Source organism: Haemorhous mexicanus, chromosome Z (assembly GCF_027477595.1).
Source record: "Haemorhous mexicanus isolate bHaeMex1 chromosome Z, bHaeMex1.pri, whole genome shotgun sequence".
Lineage (NCBI taxonomy): Eukaryota > Metazoa > Chordata > Aves > Passeriformes > Fringillidae > Haemorhous > Haemorhous mexicanus.
This window is the reverse complement of record NC_082381.1, coordinates 52,004,797-52,024,303: the sequence shown is the minus strand read 5'-3', so window position 1 is coordinate 52,024,303 and position 19,507 is coordinate 52,004,797. Positions and strand designations below refer to the sequence as shown.

The 19,507-nt window shown below is 37.5% G+C and overlaps 1 protein-coding gene across 6 annotated transcripts in view; it reads left to right on the top strand.

Annotated features, from left to right (window-relative positions):
* The window catches only part of NTRK2 (neurotrophic receptor tyrosine kinase 2), a 194,530-nt gene that overhangs the window by 29,034 nt on the left and 145,989 nt on the right, over positions 1 to 19,507 (top strand). For all 6 annotated transcript variants that reach the window (XM_059873527.1, XM_059873521.1, XM_059873524.1 and 3 more), the window contains exons 6-8: positions 11,530 to 11,666; positions 14,632 to 14,764; positions 16,272 to 16,571. In XM_059873527.1, the coding sequence (XP_059729510.1) occupies positions 11,530 to 11,666; positions 14,632 to 14,764; positions 16,272 to 16,571 (570 nt within the window). The remainder of the gene's footprint in view (positions 1 to 11,529; positions 11,667 to 14,631; positions 14,765 to 16,271; positions 16,572 to 19,507) is intronic.

The following is a 19,507-nucleotide window of genomic DNA, read 5'->3' as shown; positions in this document are numbered from 1 at the left end:
ATCAGGCAGGCAGGAAGGGAAGAGGGCAAGAGGATCTTCATCTAGGGCTGATTTGGATAGGAAAAGCTAGAAATAAATGTGACCTGTAGGAGAAATTACACTTTTTCTCCATCATTGTCCATTGAGCATCAATGCTTTTGTGGAGGGTGTGACGTCCTCTGACAGCAGCTGCCAGCAAAGAACAGCCATGGTGGGGATCATTGCAGGCTCAGCAAGTGAAGCCTTTACTGTCAGTAATGTGTTTTGTGGCCTCATATCACTTTTAATCTTGTGCCCAGCTTCTTTCTAAGGCCAGATGTGGTGGCAGAAATGGTGTTAATGTCATGCAATCAAAAGATCCCCACATGTTCCAGGAGTCTTGTGAGCTGCAGAGTTGCTCTTCTGTGCTCCAGGATCTGATTTACCTGAAATGAGAGAAATAATACCTAGCTGAGCTAAATGGACCCAACCTTCTGCTCCAGCTGGATGGACTAGAAGGTAGATTAGTGTGCTGGGTGTAGAGATGTCAGCTGTTGGACTGAGATCAATTATTGCAAGAGAAAAACTCCAGCACATTTTGTAACATTCTTAGCTGGTGCATCTAGAAGCTACCAGATTGCTAGGATTTTCCTTTGAAAACTTTTAATGTTAAATACCCAGAATTAAACCTATGAGAGATTAGTTCTTTCCCCTGATATCTTAACCATCTGCAGCCAGAACAGGATTGTCTCTGGGCCCTGGATGCTGTTTAGGTGCATGTGTGTGCACACATGCGTGCATCCTGTGGGCATATCTTGACTAAAATACTTGTCATGACAAGGAAAGGTGATACTTCCAAATAGAAGAGGAAAAGGAGGAGGGAAGGTGAGTATATACAACATTTAGACTGGAATTTGCAGTATGTGTAATTTGCGTATGGAAAACATGCTTGTATTGTATTGAAGATCTGAGTGGAAGCCAGCAATATGCCTACAAATAATTTATGTTAGATTACAGGGTCCAAATATCAGCAAATTTTACATCACTTTTCCTCCCCCTTTTTTTCTTTTGTTTTAGCATCTGTTTCCTCTTAGTTTACTTTTTCAAAATTAACCAATGAAGGATATAAATATTTAATAAAGATGACAGCACCTCCTTTTCCTAGACATAGAGTAGAGAATGCCTGGTGAAGAGCAGTGACCCCCATATTGGTGGGCTGTGTTCTGGAAGATATCTGAAAAATTCAATGCATGACTCTTGGTTTCAGTATCTTTGCAGGTATTTTTCTATATTTTAAAGGACAAGACTTCGTTTCAAAACAAAACCATGGATGAAGCTGGTATATTTCATTTCCAGAACCTTTTGGGAGGCTAATCCGTAGAACTGAAATGGAAGAGAAATTAAACTTTTGACATATTGAATTTTTTTCCTGTGAACTCTGGGATGTTTTTTAGTTCCCTTTGATGTGACGAGAAATATTTGGGCATGTAGGCTTCTGCATTGTTTTAGTGAAACATTTTCTTTGCTTTTCTAATTTTCTCTGCTAATGGAATGGTTCCATCTCATCTTCCTGATGAATTTGTTTCTTCTTCCTTTTTTTTTTTAAATTTGTAAACGAAGCAGAAGTACAGTCTTCTTTGTGTTACTAAGGTGTTGCTTCATAGTGTTATAGTAGGAGGCCTATACAGTATGTGATAAATATTTTGATAATAGATTGTCTTTCTGCTGTGTGCTGTAAATGAATCTTTTGCTGGAAAGCTGGTAGAGGCCAATGTGGTTTATTGATCCTAGGACTTTGGTTTGTAGGTAATTGATGAGAAAATTAGGAAATTTCTGCGGTGCTTTGCTAACCGTTTGTATGGTGGGAGTGTTCAATAATGTGCTGATTAAAGATTGACTGCCATTAAGATGTCATCAACTTTGTGGTTTAATTTCTTGAGGTTTAAAGCCAGGTATGCTCACTATCTAGAAGATCCTTTCCAACTGCAATATTAAAAGTGTCAGTCAATAATTATTTTTCCAACTGCATTTGAAATGTATGTAGATACGATGAAAATTGTCAAATTCTTCTAGGTTTTAGGATCATGTATAATTACTGTGTCAAAGATTTTCAAGTTGAATCACCACAGTAGCAGAGCTTTTTGTGTCTAGAGATGGCGATGTTCAGTTTTGCCATTTTCAGAGCATTTGCCAGTTGTCTGTACAGCACGGACAGCACCACCACCTGGGACATCTCCTTTTGTTTCCGTCTGGTAAATAGCACTAGTAAATCAATAAAGAGAACTAAATGAGTAAACACTTTATTCTTGCTAATGCTTCTAAGCTCTGTTAGTTATTAGCTCCAGTGTCTTAAGTCCTTGGAAGAGAGGCATGTTCTGTGCCTTGGGTAAGGTTACTTAAAAGACTGTCAGTCTGCAGTTCACCTGGAGCTTGCTGAATGCCAGGGAGGCAGGACCAAATCCTTGGGACTGATTGTTGATGTGTTGCTTGCCCCTCTGGCAGACAGTTCCTGAGCCATTACCATTGATTTCAGTGATACAGAAGGAAGTCTTTTTATCTTCTGGTGTTTTGGGAAGAGGCGTGGCTTCTACGGCTGTCTCTGCAGTCCTGTACAGAATTTGTATTGCTTTGCATCTCAGTCTGGTTAATGGCATTTTGCCTTATCTGGCCAATTTAGATTTGTATATGGAGATGTGATGCTGAATCTGTCTTTCAATTTCGCTTACTGTGCCAGCTTTGGATTTTTTTTTTTAATCAGATTTTGTGTCTTTAGGTGCCTTCTTTCTTATCACTGGTCACATACGCTAGCTGCAATCTACTGAACAGCGTTGCAGATTAGTTCCCTTTGCTAGTTTGCTTTGCATATCACTGAGGTATATTCAGAATGGCTGGCTGTTTACATCTGCAGCCTGTCAGCAGAGCTGTTGTCTTGTCTAAGACCTATGTGATTTAATGAATGCTCATATTCTTTGCCTGTCTTTTCTTCTGCACACAAACTGCTGTGGTGTTGCTCTTAGTGCATACTAGGATACTTGTGTATGACTGAAAACATTTTAGAAGCTGTTGTAATGTAGAATTTCAAGTTAAAGTAACTGCTTGCTCATTTCTTACTTGTTGGGGAAACCCATGATTTTTAACAGGCAATTGCACAGATGACTGAAAATGGACTGGGACTGGGTCTGGCTTCATTTAAGCCTGTTTCTGGTGATTTTATTTTTTGTGCTAGAGGTAAATGAGTAAGCGGCAAAACGAGACTGGGGGCAGGTGGTTATAAATTCTAAGAAGGAATAAAGGCAAACTGAAGGATTGACACATTTGTTTCTTTGAATTTACAGGAAAGATTTGTACTATTACTGAGCCAATAAAATAAGCATTAGATCTTAAGCAATCACAGTACAATGCAGTCTAAAACCACAAGCAAAGGCATAATCCAGTGGGTGTTGACATTCTTTTCCACTATCAGCCAGATTTCACTGATAAGACTATTAGAAGGAGAATATTACAGTCAGAATTGAGTTTTTAAAAAGCCTAAATGTTCTCAGTGTTTACATTTCAGAATATTCATGGATTCTCTGGCCTGTGTTGTTTATTTTGGCACAAGAACCAGATGTGGTGCATGATGTGTGGTGGCAAACTCTTTTTATTATCTCTGTAAGAGTTTTAATTCTTATCTGTGATCGTGAGCTATGTGAAAAACTTCATTTTTTTGTGAGACTTTGACAGTAATGGAGTTTCAGTATTGCTCTCAAGTTGAGTTAAAATTTTCCAAACTTAATTAGAAGAATTTTCTAGCTCATGGAAATAACCAAAATTTTTTGGAGTTTGACAAGCAACAGGAATCCTATATTCAAAGATACATGTATAACTTTCTTCTGAACATGCAACATTTACCTGTTTGTGAATCAACCTCAGCCTTCATACAGATGTTTAGATGTGACAATCTATGTAAATCAGGGATTGTGAATAATGATAGTTGAGCCACATGTGGCATATGTGAATATCTCATATTAAAAAAAGCTGATTTTTGTTTGATAATACTGATTCAAGTTCTGCTTCAGTGTCAACAAAGGAGATTTGTAATACAAAGTAGATTAGAAATAGAAAGAAGTAAAGCATTATCCAAGGGAAAGAAGTGTCTCTGAACTCATGACATTGTGCAGGTTTACAGAGATACTCTCTGTGCCTGACTTGACACATCTGTGTAAGGGTGGAGTACTGATCTGCTAAGGAGAACAGCTCTTTGACTCTTTTCTGGTCATATTCTTACTTTGCTGTGTCTAGGTGAAGGCTGATGACTAGATAACTCTACCCTGAAGTCTAAAGAAAGTACTGTTTTCTTTAAAAGGGGAATCTTTTCTTCAAGGCATCCCTTCAATAATATATTTGGCACATGACATACTTGGTACCAAAAGTGAAACCCATCATTTAACTTATTTTATGTTGTTCTCTGAAAATGTTCCTGTTTCAGGATCACATGTTTATCATGTTGCAGCTTTAGGCAGGTCAGCATTATTTTGAGTATTTTCTGGGCACACATGAAATTCTACAGATAACAATACTGAAATTGCATTGCATACACTTGGTGAATAATATGCTATTTGTTATAGGTTTGCTTAAGCTGGTTTGGGCCTCATTAGCTTAGACTGCAAAGGGCTGTTTAACTACCAGTTCATCTGTTGAGCTTGTGTCTGACGTATTCAGCCCAATGGCACTACCTGTCTTTGGTTTTCCTTTGAAAGCTATTGTGAATCAACTGTAGCTTAAATGCCATGCTAGAACAATTTCACCAGGTGTAATTTAATTTCCGTAGCCATTCAGAAAACATGGTTGGATGCTTTCATGATACTACTAGCAAGAGAATTGTTGATAAGGTTGATAGTTTCTGTAAAAACAATTAATCTCAAAATTCTTGCAGACAAAGTGTTATTACTGGGCACCAGGTAATAATAAGCAAGATCCTAATTTTTTCATCACCTTCCTATTACAATCCAGACTATACCTAAGGGTCTTAAAAGAAAGGTCTTGGGAAGAAGCTAAGGAGCTGATGTAAACCTTGGAGATGTAAGCCCTTCATCTGGTCTGAAATATCAGCAGTGACCTTCAGAGCTTCTGTAGAGGTTGACTGCAGATGACAACTTGGTGTCCAAATGAATTTGTGTGCATGAACATCTGTTGATGGTTTTTGGCTGCACTACATTCATGATGGCTTTTGAAGCCCTCGTTGGTGATGGTGTGACAGTTCTGTGGAGACAGTGCTTGTTGCTGTGGTCGTGAAGAGGAGTTAGCAAGTCTTGTGGTCTTTGCTGTGGCATGTGCTGGCTCTATGTAAAGAAGTTTGTTTCTGGTGAAAGCTTTAGTTACATATGGAGTGATGGAGTGTTTAAAGGCAAAGAAGAGTGCACTTGATCTGGGAAAGCAATACTATAAATTAGATTCATCATCTTCTGGTAGAGATTGTTCTTGTTTAATTGTTTTCTGTAAAGGTTCGTGGTTGAAAGTGGCAATCAGGCATGCCATGAGAGCAGGGAGATTTCATTTAGTATTTTAAAATATTTGGGACGGTCAGTGAGCTGCCATATCTTTCATTCTGCCTCCTGACAGAAATACATTCTGCCCGACCTATGCAAAGTACTATTGGTACATTTGGTCATTGTGGAAAACACCCATCAATATTTACAGTGCCACATGGCAAGCATATGTCTATTCAGTGGTGATTCAGTGCTTTATTCAATGGCTGTGTATTCTCTTGAAGATTTGAAGAAATTTTGATCCAGGTTTTTTAAATTTGCATTCATACACTGTGGACAGACTATGGAAATCCGGGCAAATGGGTCATAATCCCAGATTCATTTTCATCTTTTCCTCTTATACCTTTAAGATTAACACCTTAACTTTCCATTTTAATGTATTGGAAATTTCAACTTTTGTTGTTCTTGATGGCAAAATCTTAGTGAAGTGATAGAGATGCATGGTGGTTTGTAACATGAAATGAAGCATGGAGAGGAAAGGGATCTCCAGAAGAAAAACAGAGATGGGGATCCAGAAGAAAAACGGAGATGGGGATCTTTGGGCTCTGGAAGATGAAATATGAAATTTAATTTTAAATGTTCTTTATTTCTTATAATTCTGTATATTGTTTGCCTAACATAATTTTTTCATCTTCATTGAATATGTATGTGCTTGTCATCTTGTTACAAGTTCCCTGAGATTTCTGCAATTTTCTATGTACTGAGGATTTTGATTCTGTGGTTGTGATACAACAGGAAATGGAAACAATTGCTTGTGTTTCTTTCATTCATGCTTTGCATGTTAATTTTTGGGGTATCCTTTTTTAGTCCTTTGAAGATGCAGCCAGGCTGGAAATCTGGCTCAGGGCTTGTTGGCTGCAGGCTTCTGTCAAGTGAAACCCAAGAGGTGAATCACACATCCAACAGCTCTTATCTTTATAGTTCTAATTACTAGAATGTTTCTCACTGGTTTTTTTTTTTTTTGGTGGGTTTTTTTTGTTTGGTTGTTTTGTTTTGTTTTGTTTTGTTTTGTTTTGTTTTGTTTTGTTTTGTTTTGTTTTGTTTTGTTTTGTTTTTTAATGGTTGAAAGCACATAGGAAAAGACATTAGTAAACATTACTGCCTTTTCAAACAAGACACGATTTCAATAGAATGATACAAGGAACATTGTATCATCGTATCCTGCTTTCCATACAGCCAGTTTTGAGCAAGTAAGACTTTTTTATCACTGTGCCCTAAGAATTGCAGTGGATGTTTTATAAATTAGTGGTTCTGGTAGGCTGCCTTGAATGGTTCAGTTTGATAGATGGTTGCTGCCTCAGTATTATTTGAATCATTTGGTGTCTGATATATTTATTAAAAAGATGGGTTAGGGATTTCAGGTCAGGGTTAAAATTACCTGGTTAAAAATCAGATGCAGAAAAAATTATCATTTTTTCATGGTATCTTCTTGTTCTTGTTACACAACAAATTGACCTTCAAAAACATGCGAAGCAAACAGGAGATAACATGGGCTGCATTGAAAACCATTTAGTGATTCAATAGCAATATTGGATATGCAGTATTATCTCAGGTACTAATTTTTTCATCATGTAATTTCTTAGATGTTAGTGAGTCTAATTTCTTAGGTGTTAGTGAGGCTAATTGACCATATTGAGATATTTTTTAAAGGTTTTTAGCAACTGAAAAAAATTCTAGACCTGAGCAGGTGAAAGTTGAAGCAGGAAAAGTGAATCTGGTATTAATTTTGTAAAAATTTTTATTACTGCCGATAGTGAAACAGTATCTTTGGTGGATTTGCTTCTTCGGGATTAAGACCACCTTCTTTTAAATGTTCCTTTAGCATACTGGCTAAGGCTCTTGGCGCTAAGTGTTGAGTTACAGAGTAGAGTTTTTATTTCTCAATTAGATCATATCCTTCCTTTGACATATAGTGACAGTCTCTCTCTAGGAAGGCCAGTCTAAGTTTTCTGTAGAAAGTAATAAGTAGCAGCATGAAGACTTGGAAAGCCCTGTAGGAATACAGGCACATTCATTTTCTTAATTTCCATTGACAGTTGTGTAGCCAAATGTAGTAGTAACCTTTGAAAATGGAATCCAAAGTGTTGGTTTTGTGGTTGCTAAAATCCCTGCTGTGCACAGGGAAGATGTGAATCATTCCCTAGTGATGCTTGACAGTTTCACTGTCTGATGGCTTTAGGCCATCCTTTTGCACTAATGATGGTCTGTGAAGGTAAGTGCCCCCCCTCCCCCAAACCCTACTTTAAGGAGTGTTTGTTTCTCCTAAAGCATGAGATGGTATTTGGAGAGACTCAGCTGACATAAATGAGTTCCTCCTGCTTGTCTCTAGTTCTGTCTAGTTCTGCTGGGGTGAGGGAAGTGACGGCTTATTCTAATCCAGAGCTGCCTGTTCCTGAGAATAAAGAGTAATCATGCTGAATATGAGGAAATACATTCTGTATGTGGTGAAAGCACATAGCTGTTATGTACCAGTGCATAATGGAAACACATGGATTTTAGTGTATGATTTCATCTCTCAAACTGTGTTACTCTCTACATTACAGTTTAAAGTTCTCAGTAGCAGGTTCTGTCCTCCCATTTTTGTAGAGATTGAAAAGATTTGAATAGATTATTAAAAAGAGAGAGGAATTGAAAAGCAAAATAAAAGAAGGTGGTCTTAAAATGATCATTCAGAAACTGTCTTTACCCTGTTCCACCAGAACAGGAAAGTACTCAATAAATTTGAATGTCTGTGAGAAATTCCAGAACTCAAAAAAGGAAGAGGCTCTTGTATGCAACACGTATACAACACATTGTTGCAGAAGGTAAAGACCAAGAATATAGCAAATTTCAAATATATAGCAAAAATCAATCAGGTACTGGCAGGGTTATTGCTGATATCCAGAGTTATAATAATTAATTCTATCAAAGTTTGGAACAGAGATTGTGTTTTGAGTTTTGAGGCATGGATTAATCTGTCTGACAGATGCCAAGATGAAACTTGTGGAAGGATGATGTCACGTCTACCTTGCAGAGGCCCTTACGCTACAGTCTAATCTTACTATGCTGGCAGTATACAAAAATACTTGAGTGTGCTATCTGATAAGTTTGTATCAACCGCTGTTTACAAAGTCCTTTAAAATGTACATCCCTGTCAACAAAAGTGATAACTATCTAAACCACTGTATTTAACCAAATTAACTCAGGAGTAAAGGCAGTTTTCTTGGCTATCTCTGTAGTTCTGTAAGAGGCAAAGTGTTACTGGCCAGTATAAATGGTCTCACACTGCACTGGGCATACAAACTGAGCCTGTGTGTATGTTAAGGCCCCTTGTGTTCATTTAGCATACAGTTATTTTTCAGTACAGATTTTGCTGCTTAGAGTCATTGCATTACTGGTAAAGGCAATGTATCACATGTCTAAATGAGGTCTTATGTGACTGTCTTGCTTTTCCCAAATAGAAACACATCTCAACTAGTATGGATTCTACCATGGAGCATTCTGGGTGCCACTGGAAATCAAAGCAAAATCAGGCTGCAGTTAAAGCACACTATCTCAATATTTCCAACCAGAAAAAATTAATCCCAAAACAATTCTTGTGTTTTCCACCCATCTTATGACTGAGAAGAAGAGTAAAAGAAAACATACACAATAATGGGATTTCTAATTTATTCTATCTCTAATTCTAATTCTAACTCCATTCCATTCCGTTCCATTCCATTCCATTCCATTCCATTCCATTCCATTCCATTCCGTTTGTACCTTTTTAGAAGCAGGGGCCTTGCAATCAGTTTTTAGCAGTTTATGAACTTACAGAATAATAAGCACTATTATTTTATAGCCTTCTGGCAGGATGCAGCTTGATGTAGCTTTTTCCATTAGAGATGTAGCACCAACATGACACGTACAGACTTCTGCAAGTAAAAAGAACTAGATCTAGCTCTGGGTGAGAATCAGAGCCAGGACCAGAGGAATGAAACTTCAGTTGCTTATCCTATGAATAAACACATTGCAGGAAGAAGTTGTCTCAAAACTTAACAGCTATTTAAAAGAGAGCTCTAAGGGACAAAAGTTATTTTTATTTTTGCTTGCATGAAAGGTTTCGCATGAAGTGATGTGTTAGTAGGAGCTGTGCCAGTTTGCACAATGAAATGCTAATCTATCGTGTAGACCTCCTCCCAAGTGGTGGGGTTAAGAAGAGTGGGAATCTTTATTCTCTTTGCATGTTCAGGTCTGGCAAGAGTAATTGGAATAGTGTTTAGAGGTGTTGTGGAAATGTAACTTTATAAAGCAAATTATCTCATTACTTCTCCCGTTGTTCTCTAACTAGCATAATTAATATCCAAATGTTCCCTAAGATTAGTTTTATTTCCTGCTCAGCTAGTTGACAGACACTGGTGAGATCTGAATTCACAGCAGGCTAGAGCAGATGGCTACTTTCGCTAACAGATTACTGCATCAAGGCATACAAACTCCCCAGCTCTGTCTCAATAAACTTCAACACATGATTTATAAAGTGAACATAATAGAAGAAATCCATGATGCCTATAATGGGAATCATATTACCACACTACTTAAAACACTGTGAGAATTGCCTAAGCAGTTATCATATACTTGTGCTGATTTTTCAAATCTTATTAGGCAGGAAAGCATTGCCTGGAAAATTATTCATCTTTTCTGTATCGCTTCCACTCAGTTATATTTTATTGAACTAATTTAAGGGAGGCTTCCAATACATCTGGCTTCTGTTGAACCTCCAGCAAATATATGAATGTGTTCGCGGTGATTTGATGCTTATTTATTTGTTTTGGACCTTTTACATAAAGAAAAATTTCTCTGCTAAACTTCTATACTGGCATGTCCATGTTGAAACTGCTGTACTCTCAACTAAAAAACACAACCAAAGAGAGATATCGTTTCAGAAAAAGAAAAGTAATTGCAAAGTCATGCATAAATGTCCTGCACAGCAGATAAGCTTGATTCGTTGAGATGATAAATTGCAAGTAAAATTTGCCTGGAACAGTTGATGTGAAATGCCTCATAAAGAAAACCAAGACTCTTTGCAGGGTGTAGCAGCTTCGAATGATGACCTAGTATCTTTTAAGAAAGATGTTGTTTCTAGAATGATGCATAATTATTTGTTACATAAATAAATAAATAAATTGTTACATAAATAAATGGGAATCCCTCTGTGCCTGAAATCTTCTGATATTGCTAGTATTATTTTGGAGAGGGCAATTCTGTAATTCTTCACGTTTTTGTAAACATTCAGCATAAATTTACATGCTGGGAAGTTCCCATTGCTTTGGGTGCCTTAGAACAAGGCACAGAGTGATTTATAACTCTGTAAGATGGAGGGCGAGTCCTAATTCTTGTAAAACCTGATCTTGTTTCCTGATTAATGTATCTCACTGCTTTTCTGCTTTCCCGAGGAAAATAGAAAAATCAGCTGATGTGCCCTGAGTAACGCTCTGTGCAATTGCGAACTCTTTCGTCTGTCCTTTCCCTTCTCTAGTTCAATTAAGTTCTCTGTTTTCCTCCCTTTGAGCTCAAGTTCTAGGTTTTGCCCTGCTCACTCTGAGCTATGTCTCTATATGAGAGGGGGGCTTCAGTCTCTTGTGGGATACCGGGAGCTAATTGGATTTTCCTGTTAGTGTTGTGAAGAACAGTGGAAATACCACAACATCAGTGGAACCTGGAGGTTGCTTTGTAGCCATTATAAAGAGAGAGATACAATTTCCAGTTTTAAAGAGTAAAGGAAGGGAGTTTTTTTAAATTTTGAAGCTAAGATAATTTCTGTTTATGCATCTGACATATATTCCTGTATAATTAACTAGTTAATGTATTTCCACATGCAGTAATGTTTTCTTAGGATGTGAAGCAGAGGGGGTGCAGAAAATACATAACAGCAAAAGATTATAGTTTTTTATTTCCAAAGATGCTGTTTGTACTGTCTGACTGAATAGTACTGACTACAGTGAATATTTGCTGCTAGAGTTGCATGATGTCTATTCTGTCAAATACAAATACATGTTGGGTTTTTGTGTTGCTGTTTCTATCACAGACTTGCCCTCCGCAAACTTAAGCAATTACAACATCACCGTGGTGGAAGGAAAGAGCATCACGCTGTACTGTGATACTACCGGCGGGCCACCCCCAAACGTGTCCTGGGTGGTGACTAATCTTGTTTCAAACCATGAGGTAAGGTTTATATTCAAACACGTGACAATTCAGGTGACACCTGCTGAAGGATGGAATGAAGTTTCATGTCCAGCTCTAGTTAACTTTCTATTAAAAAATGAAGTAGAAAGTTAATGTTGGGATTACATTTATCCTCCAGTTACTCTCAATCAAGGGTGACTGTGGCAGTGCTTTTGGGGAATGGCAGACATTTGTTTCTCAAGATTCTCATTTGCACTCTGGTTTTTTGGATGTTCACTTGTAAATGAGAGTAATGTAAATTTTTGGAAGAAATGTGAATTGGAATACTGAAACACAAGAACTTTCTTATTATCACTGATACCTGCCAACAGAGACTAAATCCAATCTATATTGATTGTGAAAAAAAAACTTTGCGTCTGTAATTATATTTTCATTTCATAATTGGGTGTGTTGAAATTTGGTTGTAAATATTTTGTGGCTTGTTTAATTTTTCTTCAACACACTTAGCAGCAACAGAAAGCCTTGAAATTGAAGATTTTACTTAAAATACTGTCAGGTTGGTTTTGTTTTGGTTTGGTTTTTTAAATGATGCATGAATATCTTTCCTCGTTGAAACCATCTAGGTGGGAAGATTTTATTTACTGGACTCTTAATATTTTTATTTTTTGTTTTTGTAGACTGTGCGCTGCATAAGTCCTTTGTGATGTAAATATTGAAAAAGGAGGAGCATATAAGCAGCTGCTGACCTCATAAATTATATTATTTCATAACAGGAAAACCCCATGTTTATTACAATTTTATGGCATTTGCTTTCCTATAATCGTGATGGTGCACACTGTGTAAAGCTTCTTGGTCTGTACAAGGTGTGGGAAGTGTACTTTCAAAACTCTTCCTGCAGTGAGGAGGAGACAGGACCTCTTGAGCATCATAGTTTTTATATTTTCTTTCAGAAGTTCATTATATCAGGCTTGTACAGAATTTAAGTAGTCTGTCTTTCATTCCAGCTTTCATAAGAGCTCTGCAAAGCTCTAGTTGTATTTTTAAAATTTTCTCTGATCTGTAAAACTCCCCAAAGGCATCAGACGTCATCAGAGAACAAGAAATTAAAACACTTTGGGGAACCTCTGCCAAGTTGCACTCTTTTTCAAAATTTTTAAAAAGTTTTAATTCAAGGAGCCAAAACAAATGTGGGACTCTGTTCAAAAAGTGAGATCACTTAATTTTTTTAACCCTCCTATCTTTGAAATGCCGTGGTCGGTTTGTTCAAGTTTTCCATGAGTATTCTATCCTGGCATAACTTGATCATGCTGTTGTTCAGGGGCTTATAATATAGGCTGGCTACAATCTTAGCCATGGCGCACAGCAGGCTTTTCAGTAGCAGAAGAGCAGGAGCCTTTTAGACCTTTTTTGTAATTCTCATCTATCCTTTTCTATGAGTGTTGCTTCTGATTTCTTTTCTTTCACTCCCATATCTCAGTTTCTGCCTTCATGTTCTTCATCTTGAGCGCTCCCTTTGACTGTTTCCTCTCACCTCTCTTAAAAGAGGGACATTAGCTCTTTTAAGAGTTAAAAATAGGTTTTAGTTCTGCAAAGCTAACCTTTTTGTCCTGAGTTCCTGTGTTGATGGATAGTTTGACTGATACTTAGATTTTTCTTTCTGTAGGTTTCAGCCCTGAGCCTATGTTTCAGCCTCTCTGCTTTCAGCACTGCTTAGCTCTGAGAATTGCAAAATAAGAAAATGTGTGAAGGGGTGTTTGCTTTTCCACCTGCCTCCCCTACTGTCACACTGAGGTCGAATGGGCATTGAACTCATGTGGAGTTAGGCTGTCATCTCAAGCTTCAAAATTCTGTTTGCACAGGACTGTATGCAGGAGCATTCCCACATATTCCTATTGACTGCCACCTAAAGTTGCTGTGGTTTTATAAATATAGTGGGTTACTTGTTTGTGTTGTCTGTAGCACTGACAGCGTACATTACAAAAAGTACCTCAAAAGTAGTTTTAAAAATTATCATAATTGTTTGGGGTTTTTTTTTGGAGGGTGTTTTGGTTCCTTTCCTGTTTAACAAAATAGTTTAGCTCTTTATGAAAAGTTCAGGTGTGGAAATAATAATAATTACTTGGTGATCATATGAAGAGCCTGATTTATTAATATCAGACAAACAACTAGTTTTTACTAGTTCTTTTTGTGTCGGGGGGGTAATTCAGCCATATTTGTTTAGCCAGTGTGACATAGCTGCATAGTCAGTATGTTTTTTAAGGTTGTAGATAGACAGTCAGATTTCTAAGGATCATAAGAATCAAGATTTTTAAGAATCATCATTCTTACCTTAATTAGCTTTTTCTTAAACACATAGAACAGCATTTAGGTGAGAGCTTAGGTAGTAGAAGATTTGCAGTTTCTTGTGGAAGGTTTCTTGAGAAAAGGAAGCTTTCAAAAGAAATTTGGTTAAGAACAAGATAGAAAACATGTCAAGATACAATAGGGCTCAGAAGGCAGCAGTGGAAGAGATGTCAAGCATAAATTTAAAGGAAAGAGAAAAAAGGATGAGTAGAGCAAGGATTGGACAGAATATAGGCAGGAAGAAAATATTCTAGAGAGCAGGCAGAAATAGACCATAGAAATCAGTCAAGAGAAGTCATGAAGTAAGAGAGAGGGACGAGCAAGGATATATGATTAGAGGGGAAAAAAACATTTGTGTAGAGGGGATAAAGTGGTAAAAAAAGGGCACAGACTGGAAGTTGAGTGCAGGGTTGAGTGCAATGCTTGTAGCAGGACTTTGCAGCTTTGAATCTGCACTCGCTGACTGTTAGAATTGGTTCTGTACGTATTTCATGTCTGTTTGGATAAGACACTAAAATAAGACTTTGATTAATTATGGACAGATACAGCTAGAAGGAAGGGAAAACAAAAAATGCCATTCAGCTGTGGCCAGTAATTCCCTCCCTCTTCTTTGTTCTTAATGCTGTGGTTGACGCATACCTGTTTTTCTGATCATTTTCAGAGTGACACAAATAAGAACCCTGCCTCTCTCACCATCAAGAATGTCTCATCAATGGACAGTGGACTGGAGATTTCCTGTGTAGCAGAGAACATTGTGGGAGAGGACCAAGCCTCTGCTGAGCTTACGGTATTCTGTACGTATGGGGGCCTCCGTGCAGACCTGGAGGCTAAACTGCATTGGCAGGAACTGTTCTGGGCATTTTTTGGACCTTCAGGCTGTTGAAATGAAAACCCTTGAGGTGTGTGAACTGTCTACTGCAGCTAATGCTAGGAGTAGCCCAGTCAGCCATTGTTGCATTTATCTTTTTCAGCTCTGTATTCTACAAAAAATGTATTTCTGACCGCTTTGTCTTCCAGTTAAAAGAATCTGTAAGTAAAGGTCTGAAATGCTGACTACTGAATGGCACTGTCAGTGTGGGAAGGTTTGTAATAGTGTGTATGTACACGCACACTCTCATAGCAATTGCAAAGTGTGAATTGCAAAGGCTAGCAGAATTATACAAGACTATACATGTTTATGTTCTTACTACCTAAAACAACAACTATGTTCAATGTTTGTATGGCCAGATGTAAATTTATTTGTCATACCTTTGAATAGTACACTTACTTCTCAGGGCCAAGGAAGGGAGAAGGGGCATATAGTATAGAGAAGCACTGGTTACTTAGATCTGAGCTCCAGGCTGAATTCATTTCACATGATCTATACGGCATGTTTTCACAAGTTGCAACCCTCTGTTTAATCTAAGATGGGAATGGAACATTCTGTAGATGGCAAATTTTGCTCAGCATGTGCTTATGACAGAGTAAGCTAGAAAAAAACACTGTAGACGTAGGTTTGTAGGTTGAAATTGGATATCTAATAACTATGGGAATGAACATAAACTAGAAATGTTTAAAGAGTGTAAATGAGATTCTGAGCTTGGCACTGTTATGGCTGATAAAAGGGAGTATAACTAGAAGAAATTGGATTAAGTTAAGAATAATTATAAAGGAAAATAATGGGCAAAGTGTTGGAATAATCTCTTGAGGGAGACCGAAGAGGTCTGTAAACTTGAGGCATATAGCAGGTTTGAACAAGGAATATGTATAGTAAAGAATTTTTTTTCCATGACAGAATAATCCAGAGAATTAAGTAATCTGTTTTGTCTTTGATTCTGTTAAGAAAATAATCTGTAAATCTGGATTCTTAGCTAAGTGTCTTTCCAGTAGTACTTGCTTTTGGCCAATTTTAATTACTTTGAATACTGCTCAATACTGCCTTCTTCCTTCAGCACACTTGTGCACTGTCTTTTGAGCAGAGTAAAACTAAAATTTTTTCTCTCTCCTCCTTCTAAGTGATCCTGTAACTGAAGGTCCCACACCTTACACATTTTAAGTGATTTAACACATTTTCAGTCTTTGGAAGAAGTTTGTTTTATTTCTTTCTAAAGAGCAGCTTCAGTTCAGTTCAGCATAATGCTCTAGACAGAGCAGGTATGTTCCTGTGTGAGTATCCTTCCAATAGGTTCCATTCCATCTAGTAACATACTTTTGCACTAATGGATGAAAAGTACTTCCAGGAGAACTTGGGAAGGAGGGAGGGAAGGGAGGAAGGACACATTCAGAATATTCTGATGTTCTTCACTCTTTTTTCCAATATAGTTGCACCAAATATCACATTCATTGAGTCTCCGACTCCGGACCACCACTGGTGTATTCCATTCACTGTGAAAGGGAACCCTAAGCCCACATTGCAGTGGTTCTACGAAGGAGCTGTGCTGAATGAGTCTGAATACATCTGTACTAAAATACATGTTATCAATCAAAGTGAATACCATGGCTGCCTTCAGCTGGACAATCCTACACACCTGAATAATGGTGCTTATACCTTACTGGCAAAGAACGATTATGGAGAGGATGAAAAACGGGTTGATGCTCATTTCATGTCAGTGCCTGGAGATGGTGAGTGTAGTTTTTTTTTTAAAATTTAATGCTAGCAATTGCAAATTGTTGAAAGTGGTGAAATAGTGCTTTTGGCCATTTTAATTGTTTTGGAGGAAGTTTTTTATAGAACTTTTTTTCTCTGAATGAATGTCTTCAATATTACTTGTAAAATAATGTATTTCTTGAGCATTTTCTTCTTGTTTATTGCTTCTGAAGGGAAGTTACACCAGTGCTCTGTAAATTTCCCTTTGAGTAACCATCCTCCCTGCCAGCCAAGGCTAAGGGAAAGTTGCTGTTTCTGAAGTTTTCCCAAGTGTCAATTCTTATCCTGAAAAGCACTGAGTGCCAATTCAGCCTCTCTTTAGCTTGCTGTACTGCATATGAATGGAACTAGGTAGTGTGTTCAAGGATGTGGAGAATGCTTGTGTGGTATCTAGTGCCTTGCTGCAAAATTGATCGTACAGATAATTGAACATATTATCATGAACTCATGTGAGTTCATGATAATATGTTGTTTTGGGACTAGAGGGAACTGGAGAAAAAACAAGTAGCCCAGGAGGAGGATGGATACGGTCTCAGATCTTAACAGGCATATTTGCTGTCCAATTGCCATTTGTCTAGGTGTCAGCTGGGCACCTACCTTGCTAGGGGTATCAGCATTCAAGGTGGTTGCAACTTCAGTTGCTCTAAAGATTCCCCCTCACCCTTTCTAAATACTATGTGGGCAGGCTCAAGGTGGACTAGCTCACTGAATTGCAGGGACCTCTGTAAGTGATTGATGTTCACTGTGGTTTGATATTTTCTCACATCTTCAGAGCCATACATGAAGTGGCTGTAATACAGTCACTGTATGTGCAAGCATATTGGAGCATGTGTAAGAAAACTCTGAGTGGACCTTGCACATTTGGAGTAGGAATAGAAGTGGTATCTTGTGCAGATAATTGCACAGTCATACCTCAAAATATGACTGTGTGTATCTTTGGCTTTTTGACCATGTGATATAAATAGTTGCCTTTATTCTTTTGTAAAACGGCAGTGCTCTGTAATGTTATTTGATGGAAAAGAAAAAATAGTGAATATTTAAATTCTCTTCCTACATCTCAGGCCACAGACCACAAAAATATGGTCCGTATTTCATTTTCACCCTTTCAGCTCAGTTTGCTGAAATGGGGAGAGAGATTGTAAGTCTTTTACTTTCCCATCCTTAGAAGAAGATGAAGAGCTGATAAAGCCAGGCTTTATTTAGTCCTGCTGTGCTCACTGCTCCTCTCCTCTTTTTTCCCTGAAGTTCTTTCTTAAAAAGACTCATTTCAGAAACATGCCATGGTTTCAGCTACTGCTGTCCCCTAATACTGCATTTTCATTTTTCTGCAAAACAGTTCACTTCATGGATGTTCTGTGTACAGTGGAAGTTCTCTTATACCCTGATTATTTAATATAAACCTGGCTTCATTCCCTAACTGAGCATCAGCTACCTCTAATACACTGGGTGATTTTGTAATTTATTTTGGTCTTTGATCCAAATCCTTTTCCTATCCTGTTTTTCATTTATGCTCCTATCCACAGTAAATAGAACTGTAGCTATCCTCTAATTTAGAAAGAAAACATGATTTATTTGTTCCATCCCTTTTATATTTGTATAGAATGTAAGTCAACCAATATAAACTGTGCTGTATTCTTTAAGAATTTCCCAAGATCTGTGGTGGAGTAAGCTTCACAAGAAGAGTATAGAGGAAATGGGACTATGTATAGACAGGATGTAACTGCATCAGAAATTAGTTCATGCATAGTGGATGGCAACAAACCAGTCTTAAAAATTAACAACAGGGGAAATGGCTTAGCTACTTAGCCTCCTCAATACTGTTTTTAGTTTTCTACTGCAAGAATCATGGAACTGAGCTTCAGAAAACATCACAACATTGTTGTCTCCTCCACTGAAGCTCGCACAAAAGCAAATGCATCATATTACATTTTTGTTCTATACTATTTCTATTTAAAGCACTGTCAGGCTTTTTCAGATCCTTAAAAGGCTCTTTCGGTGCTGTCATTACTGTGTAGTTTCTTCTTTTGGCCCACATATTGTACACTGAAGCATAAAGATTAAGGCCCACACCCTGGCATTATGTTCATTTTCATATCTTCATGACTGAATTAAATACCAGTCACTGAGCTTTAAACTGATTCTCTGGTTATTGCATCACTTGAACAAATGCTCAGAAGATGAAAAGGAAAAAAAAAAGAAATAAGAAAATTTTAAAATCCCCTCACCTATAATCCACTTGCCTACCCAAAGTAAATGTATATGTCTGAAGCATGTTTTACCTCAATAGTGTAATAGTCCACTTTCAGAGTTGGATCAAACATGATGTTGATGTAATTTGTGCTAAGATGATCCTAACTTTCAGCATGCTTCTTGAAGGACTGTTTCATTGGTCTGAGGTTGCCGGCATGAAAGAGAGGAAACCATGCACCATAGTCGGATTTTGGTTGTGCTAATGATACCCAAGTTAATGCTGTAAATTAAGAATTTATTTTAAATGTGAAGACGTGGAAGAATGAATTTCATGTTTTACTAGCTGAGTTTTTAACTATCTTTAGTCTGCAAAAGATCTTGGTTTCCAATTCTTGCTGAGAGTGACGATTATTTGAGACTAACTGCTGTGAACAGTAAGCACGAAAGGGTCATGGTTTATTCTGGAGGCTGTTCTCATAGAACTTTATCCAAAATGGCTAGTGAATGTGGGAGACATTTTTACCAATAATAGATATTTTTAAATTAAGTTTATTCATCAGCTAACTCTCTACATTAAAATTCAGCTGGATGAGTCCAAGTCACATATATCTTGTCAAAGTAAAAGAATATGCTAAATATGCCTTGGAAGTAGCATATTGCTTGTGCAGCATAACATGTTTTTTGCAGAAGTATGTTTTTTGATTGAGTCTCTTGCTGCTGC